The 14656-nt window shown below is 37.6% G+C and overlaps 2 protein-coding genes across 2 annotated transcripts; one reads left to right on the forward strand and one right to left on the reverse strand.

Annotated features, from left to right (window-relative positions):
• Nucleotides 1-4647: 4647 nt before the first annotated feature.
• On the reverse strand, nt 4648-8160 carry LOC135690437 (cathepsin Z). The gene is made up of 4 exons (XM_089115424.1): nt 8003-8160; nt 6875-7110; nt 5702-5906; nt 4648-5119 (listed from the first exon to the last, which is right to left on the reverse strand). Exons 1-4 carry the CDS (start codon nt 8122-8124, stop codon nt 4789-4791), a joined length of 894 nt encoding a protein of 297 aa, XP_088971550.1. The 5' UTR covers nt 8125-8160; the 3' UTR covers nt 4648-4788.
• A 654-nt stretch (nt 8161-8814) lies between these two features.
• LOC135690436 (cathepsin Z) lies at nt 8815-13121 on the forward strand. The gene is made up of 4 exons (XM_065207997.2): nt 8815-8982; nt 9448-9683; nt 10627-10827; nt 11912-13121. Exons 1-4 carry the CDS (start codon nt 8858-8860, stop codon nt 12244-12246), a joined length of 897 nt encoding a protein of 298 aa, XP_065064069.1. The 5' UTR covers nt 8815-8857; the 3' UTR covers nt 12247-13121.
• Nucleotides 13122-14656: the final 1535 nt, after the last annotated feature.

The raw sequence follows: 14656 nt of genomic DNA on the forward strand, positions 1-14656 counted from the left end.
AGGAGTTCTTGCGGCGAAAAGTTGATAAAAATATAGCAAATATGAAACACCGCAATACGCCGAGAATAAACAACAATAAATACACTACTCTTGTTTATTCTCGGCGTATTGCGGTGTTTCATATTTGCTACAATCCTATCTTTCCATACACTTGTGTGTTGAGTTAAAGATGTCTCATAAAGCGAGGTTGGGTCAAGGGTCTTGAGTAAAAACGAGGCACTCATGGCAGGCCACGCCCCTTGTACATTGTTTATTCAGCTGTGGCTGGCCAAAATCTGTCGCCTGGTTAACTCCTTAGCGTTCATCACAGCTTTAAAGCTTAAAATACCGCACTCCTTTCTGATTCTGTCGTTACATCAAAATCTCAATGCGGAGGCACGCGTGAGGAGACCGCAGCGGTGGAATCTGTGCTTTCGTCATGGGCAGATATCAATGTCAAATTAACCATAGCTTTCATCCACAGAGAAAAGAAACGGGGGATCCCCTGTTATATATGGCCTTGGCACATGGTCCCTGATATGTAAACGAAGAAAATGACTTTCCCAGTTGAGAAAAAATTGTTTTGAATTGAAGCATAAAGGACGCAAGCATGGCTGATTCAAAAATAAGACGGACTGTGGAAAAATGTTTCAAGTTTCTAAAAAAATATTGTAGGTTTCGCGAACTTGTGTGCAAGTTTTGCTATTTTTGATAACGACTGATTAATCACTTAATCATTGATCACCTGATTATTGCCTTAATCCTTTTTTTTATATCATATAAAATTTTTGACACGGAACAAAAGACAGCAGTTACTGCAGCCACTGACCCCCTCCTCACCCCCCTCCAGACCCCTCCAGAGTCCCCATTGCTCAGCAAACTGTACACACGCTGTCAGGTTGAGGTTCCAGGTTCTACGATATCGATGGTCTGATATACTTCTGATTTGTTTTGAAATTAATTATAAACCATGTGCCTAACATCAGATGTGAAACGGATTTACATGGTTGTTGTGTAGCGTAAAAAAGAGAAGAAAATGAATTAATTTTTGTCAGTTCTTTTCCCAATCTGACATGTTCCTTAAAAATTTCCTAAAAATCGATGCTTGCTGAGCTGCACTGAACTGGGATAAATAATTAAATTTTCCCATCGGTTTTCTTTTTCTCGTTCTGTTTTGTGACGAGGGAGACAATTCAAGGCGCTTGGCACGCCACCTCATCATGACGTTGCCCAAGACAAGCACCCTCGCTAGCAGACACTTCCCTCTTACGTATGGTTCATGTCAGAGAGGCTAAAAGCAGAGGTGAGAGGAACATACCACCCTACCTGACCATACTGTTGCTGCAAGAGAAAAGACCTTCTTAACAGGCACTTACCGTCATACCCTGGTTATCAGTGGGTCGAACAACGAAGGCCGTATTGTTTCGACCCACTCTCTCTCCCTCTGGTGCTCTGGTACCCAGGGTGTACAAACTGAAAGTAACAGAATTTCTAAAGTGTGACGTCAAAAAAAAGCTCTACTGGTCCCCGCACCTCGTCATGCTGTTTGTCCAGCACAAGTACCATATCTTAGAGCAATGACAGCCCCAGCGACAAACCAAAATGTTTTTGGCCACGCCCTTTTTACCACCAGAAGGAACGCCGATTTTACTTCAAAGGAACGCCCATGACTAATTTTTGGTTACGTTAAGGTAGATTGAAGGTCATAAGATTACATCACAAAAAAAGTACGTTGCCAAAATATTATCTTTCCCCCAACATTTTTCCATCAAATTTAGACGAAATACATAATTGGTCCTGCCGAGAACCTGGATGCACTTCCCGTACGCACAAATCATGTAGAAGAGACTAGAAGCATGAGAAAAGTAACAAATTCCCTCTCAATTTCCATGTGTACTTAATCATGCTATAAGTCATGCACACGATCCAGCCTTTGTATTCGTCAAACAGGCCATCTGACACTCATTCGACTTTACGTCGCTCGTGTGAAATTTTAGTATTATAACTCTTATGACAGCAAGTTGTCTCTTCTTTTCATACATTTGCTGAATAACTGTGCATATTTTTAAATTTTATAGACTGTGAGTACAAGTTTCTTATGATTAATGTTTTGCAAGAGCGAAGAAAATGTTTTTAGACATGCTGGTCAAGGAATTGTCTAGTTTCCATACTGTTCGACCTGATAGTCATAAATAAGCATGATTAATAGTCATAAATTAGCATGATTAATTATTTCAAGTAAAGGGTTAGGGTTAGGGTTAGGGTTAGAGTTAGGTTTAGGGTTAGGTTTAGGGTTAGGTTTAGGTTTAGGGTTAGGTTTAGGGTAAACTAATTACGTCATCAGGTCGAGCAGTATGGAAACTAGACAGCTCCGCTGGTCAAAGGGTTACTGATACGCGATAGCCTCGTTTCTGGAATGAGACATGCCCTCGTTCTGAATTGGTTACTGAACTAAGTGATTCGAATTTTTCAGGTTTACAATTTTTTAAATAAATATTTTTAAAAATATCAATCTAGAACATGCTCAAACCTTTTTTAAGGTTCGTTTCTTCGCCCTGGTTCATGAAATCCTACCAGATAACACATAACTGAATACAACGCAATTCCAAACTTGACTCCAATAATTTTCTCAACTAAACAAGGCTACTTACAAAAGAATAATATATACAACGCAAACTTAACTCTTCATAATTTGGACTCCACGACTCTTCAACGCAACGTAACTCTTCAACGCAACTTTACTCTTTAACGCAACGTAACTCGTCAACGCAACGTATCTCTTCAACGCAACGTAACTCGTCAACGCAACGTAACTCGTCAACGCAACGTAACTCTCTCACTCTCTTCAACAACTGCTGAACAAAACTGCATGCAAATTAGATAACGTTACGTGACGTACGATAATTACAACACACCATTTTTTTTAGATTTTCGTAGAGCGATTGTCCCTTAGCCTGCGTGCAGACTCTGTTGAAAAAATTGAAAATAGGAGAAAAAGTAGAGTCTGCAAAGCCGAGCCAATGCCTCAAATTCAAGGAACCGAGTTTGATTGGTTGGAGGAATTTCAATGGTATTTTTTAGTTTTCAAAGTGGCGCCTCCGAGCAGAAGTATAAATGAATGGTATCAGGATAATCGAATAGGTTTGTTTATTGTTTTGAACAACTACGGCCTCATTAATTTAATTTGTGAATTGATTTGATCACAACCTGTTCATCAAGTTTGTTTGTATACAGCATTGTTGTTGTTGACAACCGGAACAAAACCCAGATGCCTGGACAAAACAAAAGCATTCTTGGTTTTGGACCTTGCCAAACGTTGTAAGCAATGGATTTCTGGCCTATCGCGATTTGCAGCATTTTTATGCTTTCATTGGCAAATGTCGAGGCAGAGAAGCATTTAATTCTAGTTTCAATGCCTTACGATCCTTACTACAAAAATTACGTCAACGATATTGCTAAATTTGCGAACGATCTCGCAAGCATAGCAGCTGGAGACGACGAAGTTGTTGTTTTGTATCCGCAGCAATGGAGATCCGGATCTGATAAGCGGAATTTCAACTTATCTAGCGCAAGATGCATATACACAAATGAAGAAATCGATTTATGGACGCGGGATTTCGGTTTTGTGAATCCGAACAGACCGGTAAAGTTTAAGTTTGAGCCGAAAGGGTACTTGTCCAAAGCATATGCGAAATTTGTTGATAGTTCGTTCAGAAAGTTCTTAAGCAGCCGTGGTGTAACGGGCTTTGTCTCAAATGATTTGCTGACTGTTGACGGTGGAAATGTTGTCGACAATCATTATGGAAAAGCTGTTGTTTCAGAAAGGTTCTTCAAAAACAGCAACTCTAGTTCATTGAAAACCAGACAAGACTTGGTCCGCAGTTTAGAGCAGTCACTCAACGCTACAATAGCATTCGTTCCGGACCCTTTGGATACGACCGGGCATGCAGACGGAATGGTGTCGTTCATTGAACCGGACACCTTGCTTATTGGAGATTATAATGATCAGAGTTTCTTTACAGAAGTCAAACGCATGATCAATAAAACTTTTCCGGATATCAAAACTGTCCGGATGCCTTGCCCGGATTCTAACATAAGCGACTGGCATGGTAGATCTGCGGTTGGTGTCTATGTAAACATACTTTACACTGATTCAAGTGTATATGTCCCTGCTTTTAATAAACCGGCTTCGGATAGGGAAGCTGTCCAGATCGTCAAGGCTCATGTTACACGCGAACGGAAAGTGAAAACTATTGACACTGCACGACTGTCTCTTCAAGGTGGGAGTGTCCGATGCATGACCATGCAATTCACATGGTCAAACCCTATTGCACAAAAGCTATATAAAGAAAGTGTTCCTTGCAGAAATGTGACCAGTAAGATGACAGCATTCTGGTCTGCACTTTTCATCATCTGGTCTGTGTTTTACAGGCTAATTTTGTCATAGAGGTTTTTGACACTTTGCAAAACAACAAATTACAGGCAGTATGAAAAGCAAAAAAAATTTTTTTCGAGTTAGCTTTTATCATATATTCAGTTTCATATAAACACCACACAAATATTTTTTGGCTTTTATTTATCTGTCATGCTGTTATGTTATAACTTAAAGTAACAGTGTATTTTCCTATCAAGAGAAAAGAAAAATAAACAAATAAACAAAAAGCACAGTAAATTACAACATGGTAAAGTTTGGAATTCTTATTTCCAAAATTTCAACTTTAAGATGCAACATACAATTGATAATAATGAGAAATAAGAAAGTACATTGTCAAATCGTTTTTTTTTTGTTTAATTTCTTTGAGTCCTACATTAGGGCAAAATTGGAACAGCCCAAGAACAGTCTTGTTCTATTCCAATATTATAGAAGTTACCCTTGCCTCCTTTGTATGCACTTGTTGGCAATCTGAACCAGCCTTGTTCACCCCATGGCTGCCCCCAGGAATTTCTGACTACCCAAAATTCTGTGCCATTCTCCACTCCCCAGCCAACAACCGAGATTGAATGGTTGATTTCAGATGTAAGGTGGTATTCTTGAAATATTCCTCCTGCGTAATTCTCAAGGGATTCAGTTGCCATGACACCACATGAGATGGGCCCTCGTTTGTATATTTCAGCCATCATTTTGTCACGTCCTTGAACTCTACCTGTAGATGTGAAAAAAGGTTTTATCAGAATGAATTGAAATACCAAATCTCAGGTATGCCTCAATTCTAATTGTTTATATAAAGGATGATTTCCACGAGGCGAATTTCGCACCGAATTCGCTGCGAATTCACTTCAAAATTGTCTTTGATTTCCACGAGGCTGCGAATTCGCTGCGAAATTATATAAAAATTTCCCCCAAAACTCAACTCTAAGGCACCCATTTTCAGAACTGCATGCATGACAAATGTTCCAAGATTGTTTTCTTACAAATCAAGCAAATTTACCATGCTTTGACTGGTTATTAGGTTCTACGAAATATTTTGCAGAGAAAGAGTAGAACTCTTTTCTACTTTCTTGCAAATTCGCTGCGAAATCAAAAATCAAAACTGCGCAAGCCTTGATGCCTTCATCAGCGATTTCGCTGTGAAATTCGCCTCGTGGAAATCAGCCTTAAGGAGAAAATGAACTTTGCTTTTTATAAGCCATCTTTCAATCAACAATCAGTGAGAGTGATACCACATATAGGCAGCTTAAGTCACAAAAGCTTCTCTTGAATTCCTTAAAAAATAACCTTCACCTACCATATTCACTAACTTTCCATAGAGTGTAATTCTTGATGACATGACATTGGCCAAAAGTGGTACATGTCCCACATTGGTTAAACGGAAGGCATTTCTGGTCCTTAGCTTGGTAGTTATTGCATGTTTCATCTGGAATACCATTCTGGTGTGCGTAAGCATAGACTCCTATGTTTCCTCCTCCATGGCATGATCCAGCATTACCTGTGGATGTAACGCTGTCATGAATGATCTAATTTGCCAAGAGCATTTGAAGGCAGAGATGGGCTTACCAGAGGTGTGTGAGGGTGTGCCACCCCCAATATGTTTATATTTATCTCTTATCTTCTTCATGTTATAATAGTAATAGTGTTATAATTGTAAAATTGGCATTTCCATCCTTTTCCAAGCACCTGAAAGGAGTGGCGCCAATATCAACTCATTATCAAATACCCTCCAATCCTGGCTCCTAAAATCCATTCTTATTATGTAGAAACCAGGGACACAGGAAAAAGTGCCTCCTCAGAAGTAAAGCAACAGAGCTACAGTGCTGATTTGCAGTCCCCAAGGTGCCCCTTTCTATCTGATAGATCTACCTGGAATTGGTCACTATATAACAACCTAGTTAACAAATATGCTTGAAGCACCAATGGTACAGAAACAAGCCAACATATTGCCCGATGATTGCATTAAAGGGAAAATCTACACACCAAAACAGTCAGATATCCAAATATTCTTTATCTAAAGCCTTCTTAACTGTGAAAATATGGCCAAAGTAAATGATCAAAGGATTCCCAATTTCTTTTATATTGTAATTTGTGCAGGGTTATCTGGCCGATTGAAATCTATGGGGGACCGAAAAGAAAATTTTCAAACATGTTTTATGTTGCTTTCAATCCACACCTTGATTTAAATTGTCTGCTTACTCTCACCCATTACCTGATTTATACTCCGAAGAGTGACATGTATAAATTTGGATGTAAAGTGGTTCAGTTTGCAAGGTTTCCCCAATTTCGTACCATCTTCAAATTTTATGGCACCAAAAACCATATTTTGACATATTTTACAGAAACGATGTCTATCCATTTCTATTACTTTAAAAACTTTTTCCTTACAAACTTCAGAATAGAAGGTACAAATAGGACTGCCTATGACATCACCAAATTTGTATATACAATGGAAAGGCATCTTACCACAATCAAGGACGTTTTGGACTGACAAAAGTGCTGACGGCCAAACTGCTTTTCTCATTATGTTGATTCTATCAGCAAGAGCACTGGTTGTTCCATGGGCCCAACATGAACCACAGTACTGAGGAATGTGTTGGTTTCTTGTTTGACTTACGTAATTGACACCATTAATGTCACGCCAATCCCAAGCTTTTGGTAGGTCTTCTACATTCAGAACTTTATGTGGCAGTGGTGTCTTTCTAAAATGATAAAATAAGAGTCATTTGCCTAGAGATCATGCATACAGGGGTGGATCAAGAACACATTTGAAAGAGGGGCAATTGGTAGTTGGGGTGCTGATAAATTTTCAGAAATTGGTGATGAAAGTACACTTTATACAACAATTTCAGACCCTAACTACAGACAGAAGACCCTCCTTGAACGTTCAAAAGGAAATTTTCACAATAATTGTACCAAACCATTTCCAAAAAGGGGCACCAGACTTGTTTCAACTCTGTGTGGAAGGGGCAACTGCCCCAGTATATCTTCCACTGCATGCATACTGCATTGATGACAAGAAGTTCTTGTTAAAAAAGCAGTTACAGTCAATTGGCTGAGTTACAGTTTCAAAAGATTTTTCAAATTTTTCAAAAGAATATTAGTTTGGGATTAGCAATTCTCAATATTTTTGCTAACTTCAATGCTAAAAGTTTGTTCAAAATTTCTTAAACACCAAATGCTAAAGAGCTTCTTTTTAGAAACATAAACGAAAACTCTACGTTGGTAAATATATATATACCCAGTTATGCATGGAACATAGAATTTTCGATCTATGATCTGACGTTTTATACTCTGTCTCAGACGAAAAGCTTTAGTATTGTGCTTCAAAATCTTTGCTTTCGCAAAGCCATTTTAAATTCTGTGTCACGAAAAGATTGTTTGCAAGAAAAGATACTTTGATGAAACAAGGAATGGAAATTGTGACAAAGAGAAATGTAAGAACTTGAAATTCTTTTACTTGCATGGTAAGTATCAAATGTGAAGAGGTCATTTTGTTTCTTTGTCAGAAATCATCGTTTCCGTGAGGGTGAGGCTTACATTCCTGCAAATGGCTTTCATTTATGGCAGTAATAAAATAATCTGTATACTCACACGACATCTTTTATGTCTTTGTCCATTTCTGGACGATAGCATGGCTCTTTGTTGAGTCTAAGGCCATGACCAAGAAGAAAAAGCGAGACGAACAACGTAGCTCCCACAATGCTGGCAGCCATTTTTGTTTAGAATAAACTGAACTCACGAGACTCGACGATTTTTAAAGCTTTCAGGGGGAATCACCAATTGCATCCGGAATGGTTCACAAAACGTACGATACCGTGAATTTTAAAATCCAATGGATGGTTAAATAACCTATCTTACATAATGGATGATTCGGAACACCGTTTAAACGCAGTCGCCCCATCAAAAGGGTGTGGTCTCTTCGTCAAAAATATCTTTTGCAAACAACAATATTTCGTGACATACAATATACAGAAATGTTTTTCGTTTTAGCTAAACCAAGATAAAATTAAGAACTAAAGAACTATATCAGTTCCACGTTTATCTTCGTTATGTTAAACCAACTATATTATACAAGGGAGTCAATGGTGGAAATTGCCCCCTATTTAAAAAATTCAAAGGGGGGCTGAAAACTTTATATAAAACCTCAATTTGTAAGCTGATCTGAATGAAAATGTGGGTGAAACGAATTCTATGAAAGCTTGCAGAGGTTTGGGAATTTATTTCAGGGCCCTTCTGCATAACAGAAGACAATGGATGCAAAAGTTAATTTGAAAAATCCACCTGGCGAAAATTTAATTTCTTTGTTAGGGACATCGCCTTTAATCACGAGTCGACTGACTCTGCGCGTGATGCAGTCACATGATTACTATCCCCAGATCTCTTTTGAAGCATTTCCTGAAAATTCAAACATTCGTCTCTGCTTCCAGAAATTAGGAGGAAGAAAACATGGAGCTTTTCAGGTTGATTTCTTTGTTTTGTGTCCTTGCAATCTGCCAAGCTCTTTCAGTAGTGAAGAACAACAAAGAGCCTTGCTATAGGCCTGAATTTGACAAAGGAATCGAAGAAAAAATGTAAGCTTTATACATTATTTCATCTCATTTGTTATTATATGTATATCCAAGCCAGGGTAGCTTATCATGTGCTGAAAAGGCCCTCCTTTGAAATAAACTAAAGATCATAAACATTATAATGAAAACATCGATCAAAAATTTTATTAACAAATGTTAATAAAAGAAAATACCCTAGATAATTTGTTTGAAAGCTCTTACAAAATTTTTGGTTATCTTCTGGTCTTAGGTTGAATCAAATCGAAATTAATCTCATTTGATATTAATCACATCGAAATTAAGAATTTCTTGGAGCGAAGATTACTGAAAAACGTGCTACAGCTTCAAGGAACTGGAGTTTTCAATGTCAACCCTTGTTTACTATAAAAGGCAAAGCTTAAATAAATATAATCTCATTACATAGATTTTCTCACTTTCTTTGCATGCACTCCTTTGGTACACTGTAGTTTTCTCTTTCATTTGATATAGCAAAACTCCAAGGCCCCATGAGTTGATGAGCCTAAATGAGCTTCCAAAGGCATGGGATTGGCGCAATGTTAGTGGAAGGAATTATGTCAGCCAAACAAGAAACCAACACATTCCCCAATATTGTGGGTCATGTTGGGCTCATGGGACAACAAGTGCCATGTCAGACAGAATAAACATTATGAGGAAAGGTGCCTGGCCATCAAATCTTTTGTCAGTTCAAAATGTTCTTGATTGTGGTGAGTAAAGTGCCAATATTATCCTTCCTTAACCCCTATACTGTAGGTGGTGACAACATGTGATTGAATCATAAAACACACAGTGACAACATATGATTGTCACAAGACACATAGTGAATTTTTTTTCTCTTGTCATTTTTAAACATGTTTTTAAACAAATGAAATATTTCGAAACATACTCAAGCTTTTCATCTGACAAACTTCAGAGTATAGATTAGAACATAGATTGGAAAATCAAAACTAGGAAATATATGAATCCAGTTGTGGATCAAAATAGGTCATTGTCATCTTTGCGTCTGTTCTGATTTTTGAAAGCCTTGTAAAAATACTGGGATTAATTTATAGAATTTTCCTTCCCATTAGTGTACTTTTTGTTCACATTAGAAAATAGTATATGCTAAACCTTTATGGGGGTTTGTATGGATGTTGCCTGAGTAATATTGATTTATTAAGATAGAACTACCCGAATATGATTAGAGGAACTGAAGACCTAGTAACTACCTTTCAATTATATCCATGTCAAAGTAAGAACTGCAAACTATATGTAGAAATATTTGAAAGACAACTAAAGCTATTTTCAATCTAATGCATCCAGTATGTCCCTTATGTAGTATTTGTAATTAAACTACAATCCCGGACAAAAATGTTGAGACAAAATGCAATTTTTGTCCCTTTCTACTTTACCTTGCTCCTGTAAAATTGAATCCCAGCTTTCCCCCCAAAGCAATGTTGGAGGTCTATCATTTCTCCTTCAAAATCGTGCATTCAACATTGAATTTGGGGAGGGGGGAGTTATTTTTGAAAAGAAAGTGAAAATGCAAGCTTTCCTTGAAAAGTGTCAACCATTTTTGTCCGGGATTGTAAATCTTGTATCCAATATTCAAAATAGATAACACTCTTAGAAAAAAGATTTACATCTCTGATTGTTATGTTTGTCTTGCAGCTGATGCAGGAACATGCCATGGTGGAGGTATGCTTGGGGTTTATCAGTATGCACATGAAAATGGCATTCCAGATGAAACATGCAACAATTATCAAGCTAAGGACCAAAGTTGCACTGCGTTCAATAAATGTGGCACATGTGTCACTTTTGGTCAGTGCCATGTTATACAGAACTACACCCTATGGAAAGCAGGAGAGTATGGTAAGTAAATTGTTCCAAATTGGATGTAGCTGTGCCAAAAATAGTTGGAAAACAAAAATGTCCCAAATTCTGTCTCACCAATTCGTCACAGAAATTCTGAAGCCCATATGGTGACACTGCCTCACCAAGTTATCAATACTGCCACTTTTTGGGCTTGAGGTTCATGAACAGTGAATTTTATCCCTGAGAAAAACCTGTAAAATTAACTCACGACTGTCTGAATGATCGCAATGTGATGAAAAAATAAAAGTGTTAAAGGGGGAAAGAAAATGTATGAACAATTACAATGTAGTTTTTTTGGCATTAGAATTAAGAATATCATCCCAGCACCCCTGGCCCAAAGCCAATTGCTATCTGTAAATATTAAGTGAAGAATTGAAATTGTTATGCCTTTGACTTAAAAAATTAAAATCTGATATTTGAGTTGTAATATTCTTGATTGAATTTTAGTAACCATCAATTTATAATCACTCTTTTATGTAAGAACACTAAGGCTCAGTTTTCCCATAAATAAAGAATATGGTAAGAACGTGCCTAGCTTCAGATGAAAAGCTAGAAGAAAAAATCTTCTCTCTTATTTACAAAACAAAACAAATTTTATCAGCAAATCGAGCATGCTTTTAAAATTTCTTCCAGAGCTGTCATTTAGTGATCTTACAAAAAATGAAAGTGTAAGCAAATTGAAAAAGCAATGTGAACTTAAGAACGATGTTAAAAACACCCAAGCTTCGAATTACTGAAAAGTAAGAAAGTTGAGCCTTCACAGAATGTATTTGATTCTTATATAAAGTGTATACAGTGGCAGCGCCAATGGGGGAGGGTATGGAGGTATGGGGGTCACTACTTTTCTTAAAACGAATTAAAAAGCGCTAGCTAGGGGTAGATAATATTTCCTAAAGAAAAGTAACCAGGTACAAAGCAGGGTACAAAATTAACAACATTAGCAAAATACCTCGTAAAAAATTAACCTGGTACAAAAATTATAAACGAGGCAGAAAGGGCGAGGACTCAATGGCCACGCCCATAACCCTACCAATCTGCGATAACTGGTGCCGCCACTGAATGTTTACATTTTCCTTCATAGGCTCGGTTGACGGACGTGAAAAAATGATGGCGGAGATCTACAAACGTGGTCCAATCGCCTGTGGTATAATGGCCACAAGCGGACTGGATGCCTATGAGGGCGGAGTTTACAAAGAATACCATTTCTTCTCAATGATCAACCATATCATATCCATTGTTGGTTGGGGTGTGGATAATGATGGCACTGAATACTGGATTGGCAGAAATTCGTGGGGACAGCCGTGGGGTGAAAAGGGATGGTTCAAAATTGTTACGAGTTTGTACAAAAATGGGGAAGGAAATAGCTACAATCTTGGAATTGAGAGTCAGTGCGCATTTGCAGTTCCAACGTTTTAGGACAGTTACTGCATATTTGAGCCCTGATACCTTGACCTTTGCCCTCAACGTATTTGAACTTCGCTATTCTAACCTTTGACCTCTACATATTTGAGCTTCGATATTTTGATTTCTGCTGAATCTTTTGATATTTTGCCAAAAAGGGGAAATGCGAAAAAATTGGCACTCTTGATTTTGAGAAAGCTGATTTAGAGATTGCCGAAAGCTCGTGTAAAAACGAAAAATTACAGTTTTCTATATTTTGAAAAATTTCCGTGCGATAAAACTTTGGTTTAGATAAATTTGATAGGATTTATTTACTATTTAACTAGCTTCATCGAAAATAAATCCCCCGCAATTTTTGGCGCTTAATGAATTATGTTTGGCTTAAGATTTGTATGATAACCAATTGTGATTTGCTTACGTTTGCCATAATGGCATGTTCGAACGATAGTGAAAAAGTACAACTGTTAAACAAGAAATCTGATCTGATGCCCCTTCCCACAATGCTCTTCTAATAACAATCGTTCCATTAAGTAGTTATTCTTACCCTTTCCAGTGATGATAAAGCTCTCCTAAATTTTTTGTTCGTTTGAGGAAGCTGCTCAACATTTATACAAAATTTGAGTATCCTGTCATAATTTCCCTCTTTTATTGGGTTTTATTTAACATGCAATCTATATTGCTTACAAATATAGCTTAATTGTCACGTTTCTGCTCCTTAATTAGTGCGTATCACTTTTAATTAGTGTTTTTTGTATTGTATTTTCGTAATTTTCCTTCCTTCTCGAATGCGTAAGACTGGCGCAAAGTGTGTGAGATCAATATTATTTAAGACTTGTAATTGAAATAATTTTGAATATAAAGCTTTTTTCCAGAGATAATTTTGTCATCCAGATACTTTGTTTAATTCTCAATTACCGCTGTTGTTGCTCTTAAGGTCAATAGGATTGGGGGTAGGGGGTGGTTTGTGGTTAAGTTAACCCCCTATCCAAACATTTCTTGCACTGCTTTAAGCTTTTATGGTTTTTGTCAGAGTTGTTTTTGTTTTTTGATGCTATATTTCTGTGCTAAATACAGGAGAGTCGACAGCTTGCTGAAATTTCAGGCTTAGGAATCACAAGGTGTGGGCACATCCAGAGGAAGGACATTGACACTGCTCGATAAGCACAGCTTCTCAGTGCTTTCAACTTAGCAAATCTAGAGGAATTTTTATGTTGCTTCGTTGAAAAAATGTTTAATTGATAATTGAGACACCGTTATATTGGGAAAAAACTTATTTAGTTAAGGCGGGTTTACACGATCGTTTTTCCTTAAATTTTTTTTCGATATTGGACCGCGATGAACGACAACGATCGTGTAAAAGGCTAAATTGCTGAAAAAAGTTTGATGCTATCTGTCGTTTTTAATCCGCTTAATTGGCGATAATGATCCATCGTTGAAGATTTTATTTTGACTCCGGGTCAAAATAAAATCTCTACCATCATTTTTTTTCAAAGGGGCCGACAAATTCTGACGTCATGTCAGCCTCGGGGAGAGAATTCGAGACTTTTTATTAAGTATTCGCGTGAAGAAAAGATTGGATTCATGCTCTGAGAACTAAAATAGTCAGGGAAGGTAGTTTAAACTGGCAGGGGACTATTTTTAGATAAAAAGAGGTTCGGGTTTCACAAGTTTTCTCTGAGCATGGCCCGTCCTTAGCTACACATTTAATGATTGGATGACAACGTGATTGATGGGCGATGGAGGGAGAGTAACACTGGCTCTTTTCTGGAACCTTTACCCGCTAGACTAAAGGGTAATAAGCCTAAAGTTTAGGCCGAAAAAATTAGGGAAATATTCGCAGAACATTTTTATGGTCCCGGCGAGGTCCAGATAATTTTTTATTTGTGCATTTTGTCTATTGGATGGATTGTTCTCTATTTCTGTTGCTCAAAACCTTTAATGTGTAGCTAATGACGGGCCATTCTCAAAGAAAACTTGTAAAACCCGAACCTCTTTTTATCTAAAAATAGTCCCCTGCCCGTTTTAACTACCTTCCCCGACTATTTTAGTTCTCATAGCATGAATCCAATCTTTTCTTCACCCCAATACTTAGTAAAAAGTCTCGAAATTCTCTCCCCGAGGCTGACATGACGTCAGAATTTGTCGGCCCCTTTGAAAAAAAATGATGGTAGAGATTTTATTTTGACCCGGAGTCAAAATAAAATCTTCAGCGATGGATCATTATCGCCAATTAAGCGGATTAAAAACGACAGATAGCATCAATCTTTTTTCAGCAATTTAGCCTTTTACACGATCGTTGTCGTTCATCGCGGTCCAATATCGAAAAAAAATTTAAGGAAAAACGATCGTGTAAACCCGCCTTTAGTCACTTTTCCATTCGATCCCACATCGTTACGTGCAGGACAGAATGAGTTTGCTTTGGGGC

The sequence above is a fragment of the Rhopilema esculentum genome, chromosome 1, assembly GCF_057945365.1.
Source record: "Rhopilema esculentum isolate cy_ngs chromosome 1, ASM5794536v1, whole genome shotgun sequence".
Taxonomy (NCBI): Eukaryota; Metazoa; Cnidaria; class Scyphozoa; order Rhizostomeae; family Rhizostomatidae; genus Rhopilema; species Rhopilema esculentum.